The 12,556-nt window shown below is 39.2% G+C and overlaps 1 protein-coding gene across 1 annotated transcript in view; it reads right to left on the bottom strand.

The window, feature by feature from the left end:
- The window catches only part of CSMD1 (CUB and Sushi multiple domains 1), a 1,295,699-nt gene that overhangs the window by 87,801 nt on the left and 1,195,342 nt on the right, over positions 1-12,556 (bottom strand). Inside the window, exons 50-51 of the mRNA XM_075445037.1 lie at positions 8,383-8,568; positions 2,518-2,712 (exon numbers count right to left, since the gene is read on the bottom strand). Of these exons, the coding sequence (XP_075301152.1) occupies positions 2,518-2,712; positions 8,383-8,568 (381 nt within the window). The remainder of the gene's footprint in view (positions 1-2,517; positions 2,713-8,382; positions 8,569-12,556) is intronic.

Raw genomic sequence — 12,556 nt, 5'->3', positions numbered from 1 at the left:
TTAGGTCTCTCTTAATCCAAAACCCCCTTTGATGATTCACAATTCCTTTATACATACTGTTCACAAGTAGATATTGATAAACATGATCTAAATGCTTTATCGTCAGTGTTTCAGTTGGCTTTCCTGCTGCTTCAGAAATACAAACAGCTAGAATCTATATTTATATAACCTATGCTTAGCATATGAATGACAGACAGAAAGTAAACAGTAGAGTCTTCAAAATACTCTACCGGTATTTCTGGATCTTAATGATCTATATCCAATGGAAGCATTATTAAACATCTCTTGGGGGATGAAGTTTTCCATAACTAAATCCTAATCTGTCCTCTATCAGATGGTAAAAATAATGTACCTGTCTTATAGAAAAAATATTGTATCTTCAGTCGGCAACTCCTTGTGTTTCTGTATCTACCTAATACTTTGCTTTTGATTAACTACATCCCATATGGGTCACCCCATTTTCTACTTACCTAAAAATTCTGAAATTGTAGAGGCTGGTCAAGAACTAGCTTTTCAAAGACTTCTCAGCAGGTGAACAGTAGCTGCATGTTAGGCAGCAAATACAAAACTAGGTTTTTTAGTATGTGTGCACAAAAGGAAAGGGGCATAATTACAGTTATTAGAATAAAAAACTCAGTTTTAAATTTGAAAAGAAAATTGATATAGCTATTACTGGTTTATAAGAGATATAGAAGAGTCACTTTATTTTTTCAACTGAATATTGTCAAAAGGAAATTTTCCTAAAACAAAACTAATGGAACAAACCAGAATCAAAATAACTCCACAACCCATCATAATTTAGATAAGATCAAATACACTGCTTTCATGTATGTATCGTATTGATTGCTGTTACAGGTAGTGCTCTCAGCCTTGTTCTAAAAACATCTTACACATTTTGTTCTTTTCTAGAAAATAAATATTGATTTACATTATTTTAGTTGAATGGTGTACGTCCTTCTTTGTTCTGTTTTCTTTGTTCTTTTCACACACCAGAATCATTCTTTAATACTGCCTCTGTAAATGCCATGCCTTAGGTTTGTAGCCACACACTTCCTAATACCGGTGAAAGATTGCGTCAATTTATACTTGAATCACCCTTGGAAGTGATTCAGTACCATCTGAGACGACTTTGGGTGTTCTGTCTAGCCTCCAGCTGCCATTGAAGAAGGTTGAGAATCTCTCCCAAGTTCTCTTTAGTATCTGTCAACCTAGATGCTGCCACTAGTCTCAGATGGCATTAGCAGCTTGTATTTAGCCAAATTAATTTTGTCTTCTGTTTGTCACAATATGTACATCTTACTGAAGATTTTGCTTAGCCATTTATTTGGAATATGAAAAGCTATCTGATGTTTATGTTCATTCTGTTATCACTATCACAGAATCATATTAAATACTTCTGGTTCCATTTATCATAAGGTATTATTGACATGTCTGCAGACTTAGCAGAGTGTGACAGAACAGAATGATTCTGTTCTCTTTGCTTAAAAAATACCAGAGGGTATAATTTAGTAAGCTGTTCACCTGATCCCAAGAATTCTCTCCTACAGCGCTGCTATAAAAATTTTATTACTGATTCAGATTGTTTCAGAATAGCCAGTCTCAGATATCTTCTAACATTAGAAACCTCACTGAATCTTCTTTTCTATAGTTGCTCTCTAAAAAGAAAATAAAGCATCTCTTTCAGGATGAAATATTAAATTTGAATATCTCATGACATACTACTCCAAAAAATTGAATGCCTATATTTTATTTCCAGTTCTGTGTAGTATGCTAGGCCTATCACTTGGCAATTTTCCTTCAGATGCTGGGATCTTCTGTGCTGCCCTAGCATTGAAAGAAAGCCTGTAAGTACTACCATAATGGAGGAAAAGTTTCTGCTTTAAGAGCAGCAGAACTACCTGATGTGCCAAATACTCTCTCCAACCAACGCAAATGACACTCTGGAAAAAGAAGAAATGAAGTTTTGGGGGGATTAATTAAGACTCTGATACTGTAACCCTTGACATCTCTATGATCCCACCGAGAATGTCATGGTTCTCTAAATCGTTAAACATCCAAAACCAAGGCTGATGTAATTTATGATACTTTCGTATGAAGACATTATGAAAGCTCATATGTACATTTCTCCAACAGTAAAACTTTCATGCTTCACCCAAGAGGTCAAAGCAATATCATCTTCTAATCTAATTCTAATCTGAACTCTTCTAAAGTAATGACATTATCTCCTATCATTCTCTAAATATTTATGCACTATTTAGTTGAATAAATCCATAGTCAGACATAGATCATCATCCACATTGATCATCTGATACTACTTCATTGACTTCTGTATGAAATATATTGTAATTTACACATAAAGAGTTTGAATCATTTAATATCATGTTAATTAAAATTTCATATTTGCTTACTTACAGGAGATTAATAGCAACTTTTTTTAATTGAGCTTTATATTGTTTATAAAATAAAATATACGTATTAAAAAGCATAGGCTATTCTGTAAACAAGTATGTTCCTTACCCTTGCAACTTGGCCTTTCATTGCCTACACTCCAGGTTCCATTAGTCCTGCACTGTATGAGTCTTTGACCCAATAAATAATATCCAGGACTGCAGCTGAGCATGACTTGAGCTCCATACTCATTCAGTGACCCAGAAATCAGTCTCCAGACAACATGTTCTGAGAGCAGAGTATCTATGCTGGGACAAGTTACAGCTGTGGAAAAAGGACACTTAGATTAGCACTCCACCACTAAGTTTCTTCACAGAATATATGTCTTGCCTCACAAGCAGAAGTTTTGTAATGTAAAATTGAGCACCATCAGCATTTCTGAAATACAAGTTCCAGGAAAAATAATGAACATCTTACAGTGAGTATTACAAATTGAGCAGGAGGAGTTTGTGTGAGATGCAGTGGAACAATGACATACAGTTATGCTCTCTAGTGCGATTTATTTAAAAATTTCAGAGACAAAACACATCACAGACTACAGTGTAAAAGGGAAAGCAAATAATGCTATGTACTTTTTGCAACTGCTCAAATGATGTTTTATTTTTCTGTCCATGATATTCACTTTAGAAAAGCTCTAACAAGTTCTTAAAACAGGTTGTCATAAGAGCTGTTAACACACATTCAAATGCTAATTACTATTAAATGGTATACTGTGCGTATACAGGAAGATTATTACATTCCAGTTTAGAATAACTGACATAAAAAAATTATAACAGAGATTTTTAGAGTGATTTAAGTTCTGTTGCTTTTAGTATCTCAGATTTTACAAGAGAATGCAGTTACAGCCAGTAGACTAGAACTGTAGTTTATGTTTTTCATAAGGCTTAATATAGCTACCAGCCATATATAGCATTTTGAAATATTTTTGAGCTTCAAATTTATGTTCATCAATTCAAGATAAATTACACAGAATGTTTACAATATTTGTGACATTGACATGAATTCTACCTTTATATGCCTGTGTCCCTGTGAAAATTAGACTAGTTTTATGAAACTATTTATGATTATTTAAAAATAGCTGTATTTGTTATCTTATACCATGTTGTTCAGAATTTCCCTGCTATAGAAAAAGTCTGAATCACTTAGTGACTGTTTATATCCAAAGAATACCTTAGAAAACAACTACTACCTCAGCAACGCTTGAGAAAGGCTATACTTTATGAGTAAAAAAAAATAAACAAAAAACCCGTAAGAGAAATTAATTCTTCATAATTTTGTTATTCTTTTTATTTGCTCTTTTGGTTAACGAACACATTGCACTATCAATATTTTTCTGGAATATGAATACCAGAAGACTGACTCTTCCCTTTTACTGCGTTCTTCTTTCTACAAGCCTTTACTTGTCTTTGTTATTGTTACGTGAGCAAAAAAAGTACATCTCATGTTATTCCAGGAATATACTGAATATTGTGACTCTGAACGAACTTGTCTTTTTTTTCCCTGTGAAACAAGAAGTACAATGTCTGTGATGGAAAAATATCTCTATTACAGGAACTTGCTATTATGATTTGCAAGTGCAAAGGCATCTGATACATGGTTGCCATTCTTCAGCAGGTAGTTAACAATCACAAAGGGAAAGGACATTTTTGACTTACTGTATTGTGAACTTACAATGCAATAATTAGAACTATGTTGTTCAGATATACCCTTCTGACTAAATTCACTATGAGCTTAAAAAAAAGCAAAATTATGGTAATGTATTATGCTTGAGAACTAGTGTGGTTTAAATTCGTAAGTATTAGTAAAATAAGAAGACAGTAGGAAATAAATAATCACATAGACCACAGAATCTAAGAACAAAGACCTAAGAACAAAATAGGATCACTTGAGCTTGTTGATAGTTTTGCTATGCTAGTAGAAAAAAACCCACAGACCAAAAAAAATAAAGCGCTTCTTGTCATTCAACATATTTAAACAGGAAAGGCTTCAAAACCTCAAAATTGATAAACAAAAGGATCACATCACGTCTGTCAATCCAGTCAGCTATGTCAAATTAATCTGTTATCAGTCTAACGTATCTGGACTAATCTAAAATGCCTAAACTAATTAACTGTTTTACCACTGTTCACTGAATAAGTGCTTACCCTTAATAAGTACTTCATTTTACATACCGAACCTTGAAAAAATACTCCAAAACTTACTTACTGACCTCAGGATTTATCAAAGAAAACATTAGGAGACTTATCGGCTATAGTGTTCTGAATGTCCTAGCTAAGAAAAACTTCAGCAATTGCGCTGTATCTGTGATGAGCTGGTGGTGAATCTTTGCCTGTTTATATTAACAAAATCCTTTTTGCATTTGTAATACAACTGACATTTTATTCCATAACTTTTTATGAATCATGTTTCTATAACTAGACATTGTACAAACCTAGTGAAAAACTTAAAAGGGCTTCTAAAATTTCTAATGATTTTCCAATTGACTTCTAGACAAAAATCAACATCTGAACCATCACTGTTATAGCTTAGCACACCATAGGTTCCAAAAATATTTGCAGTGAAATCTGCATATGTTGATTATGCAAAGGTAACATTGACTTTTCTTTGAAATGTTTGATATTAGAGAAATTAGCATAAACCAATGAAGGACTCGGTTTAAATCTTTGAATGAATATATTAAAGGAGAAAAGGAAAACAGCAATAAAGTCATGCAGTTGGAGGGAGCATCCCAGGCAATTAAAATGTTAGAAAAATTAATTAACCACAAATTCAATTTCCTAGGTAATGCAGCCACTTTACTGCCATGAAAAGGAAAGCAAGTAAGAACAGAGGCTAACTTATTATCCTGTTTCAGCAGTATTTTTGTTAATAAACATGTACCAGTCCAGATCTCAGCACCAACACACATGGAGTCTAACCTACATGGGGACGTTTTATATGTACCTATATAGAGATGTGATATAATATTGTATACCTTCACACTCTTGGTTTACAAATTATAGTATTTACCTTTAGAGAACTGGTGGGGTACCTCATCATAACCAGAAAAAAAAAAGTAACATTGTGATCTTGCAGTAAGTGAACGCATTCTGTCTTCTGACATCTTCAACTAGATCAGTTTTCTTAAAGTCCTATCGAAGCTGACCTTGAATGTTTCCAGGGAGGGGGCATCTACCACCTCTCTGAGCAACCTGTTCCAGTGTTTCATCACCCTTATTGTAAAAAAATTTCTTCCTTATATCTTCTCTAAATCTACACTCCCTTAGTTTAAAACCTTTACCCTTTGTCCTATCACTACATGCCCTGCTAAAAAGTTTGTCCCTGTCTTTCTTATAAGCCTCCTTTAAGCACTGAAACACTGCAATAAAGGCTCCACGGAGCCTTCTCTTCTCCAGGCTGAGTAATCCCAACTCTCTCAGCCTTTCCTCAGAGGAGAGGTGTTCCAGCCCTCTGATCATTTTTGTGGCCCTCCTCTGTACCCGCTCCAACAGCTCCATGTCTTTCCTGTGCTGAGGGCTCCAGCACTGGATGCAGGACTCCAAATGGGATCTCACCTGAGTAGAGCAGAGGGGCAGAATCCCCTCCCTTGACCTGCTGGCCATGCTTTTCTAGATGCAGCCCAGGATACGGTTGGCCTTCTGGGCTGTGAGCGCACATTGACAGATCACGTCCAGCTTTTCATCCATCAGTATCCCCAAGTCCTTTTCGGCAGGGCTGCCCTCAATACCTTCACCCACCAGCCTGTATTGATACTGCGAGTTGCCCTGACTCAGGTGCAGGACCTTGCACTTGGATTTGTTGAATGTCATGAGGTTCACACGGGTCCACATCTTGAGCTTGTCCACATCTGGACAGCATCCCATCCCGCACGTGTGTCGACTGCATCACTCAGTTTGGTGTCATCTGCAAACTTGCTGAGGGAGCACTTGATCCCACTGCTGATGTCATTGATGAAGACACTAAACAGTACTGGTCCCAACACAGACCCCAGAAGGACACCACTTGTCACCGATCTTCATCTGGACATTGAGCCATTGACCACTGCCCTCACTGTCCAGATGGAGATAACTATTCTTTTCTGTCATCTTTAGTACATGAAATGGAGAGAGAGGGAGACCAAGTCACAGGGATATGCAGGAGAAAATGTATACTACTTCTGTTCTCATTTCTATCAGTTTTGAAATTTTCTACCCATTTCAAAACACCCTGTATAAGTTGAAAAAGGAAAATCACTTCTAGAACACTGAAAAATGTAGATTTCTAAATCAGAGGAATTTTACAGGAGATACAGATAGACATCTCTAGTCCCTTTCATCAAGTGCTAGAGATCTCTATGTAGAATAACTGAAGCAAGTTAGTTATTTGTCATTCAGTTAAGCTTTCTTAATAGGTATCTGTTGATTGATATTTCATGTAGCTAAGTTCAATAGCCTAATGTCCACGCTCCTCTGTGTCTTGCTGTATGACCAGCATGAACCATATTTCTCACAATTCAGATCCGATTTAAATACTTCTAATGTAAAGAAAGGAGTTTCAAACCTCTGCCTCTGGCATTATATTATCAGAGATACTTTGCAAAACAAACTGCACTGATTTCAACATTCATTTTAATAGACCTCGGGATAAAATGAACTCATTTATTTACCATTTACCTTTCTGTGCTGTGTTTGCTGCTCATCAAGTCTGAGATGTTTCTGTCTCTGGAGACTACCTACATTTATCCTCACAGCAGTAATACTGCAAAAACAAGTTGTTATGCAGATTGTCTAAGCTTTTCTGCACTTTGCAAGTAAGAAATCTTGGGTAAAGCATTCCTGCCTCTGAATAGCAATCCATTTTGAAAATATTGACTTTAATATTGTCATGTAGATCACTAGCATTTTAGTTTAGCACTTCAGCATTTAGAAGCAATGGGATTCTATTTAAAACTGAATAAATTTTTAGAAAATTTAAAAAAAGATTAAAAAGTGTTATCTATATTACCTTAGGCTATTATAAATATTAAAACTTTCTAATGTTGAAAGTTGTGCTAAATATTAATAATTAAGCTTTGTTTCATAGAGTAGTCATTGTCAGCTTAAGTTTGATCATATCAACAACACAGCTTTTTTTTTATATTTTTCCACTGCAGATACAGTGTTATTAATTCAGTATTTTTAATCCCCAGCTAGTTTAACTGGCCTCTTCCCTCCAAAAAATTAGTTGATATTTCCGATGATTAATCATTCAAGTTATGTTCTTTGGACCTTGTCATTATTTCTGAGAGAATGAAGTGCAGTTCAATACACTGGAGCACTGCCATCCCTCCGCACATGGCTCTGAATTCAGAGCATGTCTGTGTGATCGCAGCTGGTTTTGAATAATCCTTCTTCTGTATTCTGTGGAATTGCTGTGTTCACTTCTAGGCACTGTCCTTCAAGAAACGTGTAGATCAACTGGAGATTGTCCAGAGGACAATATAGAGAATTACCAGCCCAAAACGTACGTCCATGTCTGCATTACACTGGCTAGTTCTGACAGGAGGCAAAAATGGAGACTAAAGAACTCCTATCCAGCTTAATTATCTACACAAGCAGTACTCTACAAAATAGTTTTTGCTTTTATTACTTTAGAAGCTATATGTAAATAGTTGAAAATCTGTAGTTGTAACTTTATACTGTGAAAATGGAGAAGAGTACATTTTTCATAACAAGAAAATATACATGAAACTGAACTATATAATAATTTTAAGTTGCATTTTTGAAGAAGATAAACAAGGAGTTTTTAATTAAACAAATTTATAGGCCTCTCCTACTTTACTAAATTCTGTGTGATTGTATGTTCCTGAATGGCCATTTCAGGGGATACATATACATAAAGCCTAAACATCACCAGTGAAGTTTTTTCCTGAGAAAGTTCAAGGGAAACATGCTTGAAAAATACAAGCCCACTTACATTTGCAAACAGGTAGCCTCCCTTTGTTGCTCCATAATCCATCTTCTTGACACACTGCTGTTGCTTGTTGAGTAGATTCTAGCTTGAAGCCCTCATTACATTCATATATCAATCTACTGCCCAAAGTGAATTCATTACCTATAACTGAACCATTCCCAGGAGATTCAGGAATACCACAAGATACGGCTGAAAAGAAATGAATGAAAAAAAAAAAAAAGAATTGGCATTTAGTAATATTTTTTTAAATATTCTCCCTGTACTGAAATAAGAAACGTAGGTTAGTAATTTTGACATATCCCATTCCTCACAAATGAAATAAATTTTCCATCAAATTTACGTGAATGCAACAGTATTTAAAACATTGATAAACACTTTAAAGTGCATCTAATATAGACAGACATTTTATAAATCCTTATTTTGTTTAATCATCTAGTCACTGTAGTGACAGAAATTTCAACATAGGCTAAGGGCAATAGTTTATTTGCTAGGGAAAAAATCAAGAAAGTGTCTGAAGTGATTTGGTCCAAAAAGTAATGGACTGGAAAACTCTTAAACGCTTTCTAATAGTCTGCTTCCATTCTCTTAGGACTTCTTTCATTCCTGCACTACCATAAACGAAACTTCTATACATATAAACAAATGTTATGTAAGAATTCAGTTTAACATCTTTGTCTGATGAGAAAAGCACCTACATATATGACTAGACAAGGAAGAGTTCCACTGAAGTTAAGGACATTATTCAGATATTTAAACACTTATTTCCATACTTGAGTAATTCACTTCAGAATGCTAAATATTATGTGTATTCAGGCTTACTCATTTTCCACACCATGAAGGAAATTACTTACTGAATTATTTCCCCCTTTTTTTTTTGCTCCTTCAGAATTTCTCTCCAGATGAGCAGTTATTCTTTCAAGTTCACAAAGTTTAATTTGCTGTCAACTTTGCGAAGTTTGAGTAGCATCTATTTTTTATGGCTTATTTATTTAATTTCTTTATCACAGCTCAGTACAGTTCTTTTAACAGTATCACATACTATACAATTTTAGGGCAGAGTATAATTGCAAAGATGTCTATGTCAGTCACTTTTATGGAAGGTGTCCAGGGCAGCACTGCCTTCTGCCGTCAAACTTCTCAGCTCCCTTGATTTTGATAATGAAGAGAAGAAAGGCAACTTTTCAGTATCCATTTTTTTTAAATTTCGTTTAATGTTATGCTTTATTTTAAAATAGTTATTTATGCACAGAGATTAACTCTAGGTGCATGAATAAGTCGCTAATGCTGGTAAAGAGTTTATATTTGCTCCATGGCACTTCTGAAGGGAAAGTCATAGCATTATTTTCTCTCAAATTATATTAATTTCTGTAAAACAGCAACTTGGAGCAGAGAATCCATCACACTATTACAATGAATCTATTTAAAGTGTTCATATAAACCATTGCATGTGCGTGCAGAATCACTAGCTGCTTTGAGTTTGATATCCAGTTTATTGCTCCTCAGTAAATACATTGAATAAATGTCCTGGGTTTGGCCAGAACAGGGTTAATTTTCACCGGACTCCAGGAAGGGGCACAGCCGGGGGGTGGGGGCTGACCCCACCTGGCCAAACAGAGCCCGGTATTCCATACCATGTGACGTCACGCTGGGTTCCGGTGGGGGGGGAGCGGCGCGGCGGGAAGGCACTCGCGGCTTGGGCGGGCGCAGCGCCGGTCCGGTTTCGGGAGAGCGGCTGTTGTACGGTTCGTGGTTGTGTTTTCTCCTTATCTGTATCGTTGTTGTTCCTGTTTTCCCTCTGTTTGCTGTTCTGTTAAACTGCCCTTATCCCGACCCACCAGTTTCTGCCTCTTTCTTTCCATTCTCCTCCGCACGCCGGCGGGGGGAGGGGCGGCCGCGTGGCGCTTTTGTTGCCGGCGGCAGCCGAAACCAAAACATTTTAATTGGCGCCCAGACGTGGAGCGGGGATAACGGCAGGGCTGAGCAGCGGGTGTTAAAACTGCCTTCTTACGTTTTGTTAAATTTTGTTATACGCGTTTTTCTGTGTTAAATAGTCGCCGGTAAAAATGTTTCTGTCTTTGATCAGATGGCTGTGGTTTCTGAATCCTTATTTGCAGTATGTATTCAATGCCGTGCTGTTCATCATCGCTGGGAAAAAGATCAGGATGATAATTTTGCTCTACCTTACGATATCGACTTATGATATGATAACATCACTGTGCATGAAATTAGGCTTGTATTTGCATGCGGCTCTGCGGTCATTCCCGTACCTCGGATCCTATGTCTTAGAATTTGTGAATAATCAAACCCAGTCTGTGGGGAAAACCGAAGGGGATACCTTCCCCCACTCTTTCGCCCCCCCTCTCTCCTTCAGGCCAGTTCTAACGGCTTTTGATAATTTCGAGTACCCCTGGGATGCTCAGGGCAGCACTCTCCTTTTGTTATGCCTCCTGAATGGGTTTTGGTTTTTGTTTAGGGCTAAGCAAGTCGTTAAGAACATCGTGCAGAGACCTGCCCCGGGGCTGGATAGCTGTGAGTGGCTGGGTGTGTGGGACAGCATGGGCAAGTACCTAGGGCAGTGGGCACCTCCGGTGTTTTTTAAACTCACACCTGAGGAAGTACAGGATCCGGACAAACTAGTAAAGTATCTGCAAAAAGTGTGCTGCCACCCTGGGAACTCCAGAGAGACACAGATCACCGCAACGTGCTGGGGTCTGGCCCACGCCTACCGAGCCCTGTTCAACACTGTTCAGTGCCTTAAGAGGGAAAGGGGGGGAAGCGAAGCGGCAGGCACTGCAGCTGGCGCTGCCTCCCCAGCCGGCCCTGCAGCCCCTCCAGCCCAGCAGGCAGTCCCAGCCCCCCCGACTGGCACCACGGCTGCTGCAGCCACAGCTGCAGGGTCTGCCTCGATTTCCCCAGCGGGCACAGCAGCTGCTCCAGCCCCAGCTCCAGCCACAGGCACAGTGACTGAGCCCAATGACCAACCTGTGCTGGTAGCAGTCGCCCCTGTAAAACTAAAGAAAGACGCAAAGAGAGCAGATCGCTCCGGGAGGGATGATGATGAGCCAGGGTCATCACGGGAGATAGAGACAGAGATCATCACCCGGTCCCTGTCCCTGAGCGAGCTGCGAGACATGCGCAAAGATTTCAGCCGCCACCCAGGCGAGCACATTGCCACCTGGCTGCTGCGGTGCTGGGATAACGGGGCCAGCAGCTTGGAATTAGAGGGCAAGGAAGCCAAGCAGCTGGGATCCCTGGCCAGGGATGGGGGCATTGACAAGGCCATTGGGAAAAAGGAACAAGTCCTCAGCCTCTGGAGGAGACTTCTCTCAGGGGTGAGGGAGAGATACCCCTTCAGTGACGATTTTGTATGCTATCCTGGCAAGTGGACCAATATGGAAAGGGGTATTCAGTACTTGAGGGAATTGGCTGTGCGGGAGCTGGTTTACTGTGACACAGACGATGAGCAGGTACCCACAGACCCAGATGAACTCCAGTGCTCACAATCCATGTGGAGGAAGTTTGTGCGGAGTGCACCCTCCTCGCATGCCAACTCACTGGAAGTTGTAAACTGGAAAGGTAAAGACGCACCAACAGTGGACGAGGTGGCTGTCAGACTCCGCCAATATGAGGAAAGTCTCTCTTCCTCCCTTGTCTCAGCTGTGGAGAAACTGGCCCGGGAGGTCCGACAAATGAAAGAGAGTAGGTCCTACTCCCCACCTGTACGGGCCATCATCTCAGCTATTAGGGGCAAGCGTTTCCCTGCTCAGGAGAGGGAATACAGAGGCTACACACCACGGGGCACCCTGTGGTTTTACCTGCGTGACCACGGAGAGGACATGAGGAAGTGGGATGGAAAACCCACCTCAAGTCTAGAGGCACGAGTACGTGAGTTGCGAGGTAAAACAATCACAAAAGGGGACTCTGTTAGGAAAAATGCCGCTCCAGTTTCCAAAAGCCAACTCTCCAGACCAGGTAGACAGTTTGACCTTGATTCCGATCCTCTGGAGGGGACCTCCAAGTCATTTTTACAGCAGGTGAGCAGCAATTTCTCTGACGAGGATTAGAGGGGCCCTGCCTCCAGCCAGGTGGAGGAAAGGGACAACCGTGTCTATTGGACGGTGTGGATTCGGTGGCCTGGCACGTCAGATCCACAAGAGTATAAAGCTCTAGTGGACAC

Source organism: Opisthocomus hoazin, chromosome 2 (genome assembly GCF_030867145.1).
Source record: "Opisthocomus hoazin isolate bOpiHoa1 chromosome 2, bOpiHoa1.hap1, whole genome shotgun sequence".
NCBI classification, from domain to species: Eukaryota; Metazoa; Chordata; class Aves; order Opisthocomiformes; family Opisthocomidae; genus Opisthocomus; species Opisthocomus hoazin.
This window is presented reverse-complemented; position numbering and strand designations above follow the sequence as displayed.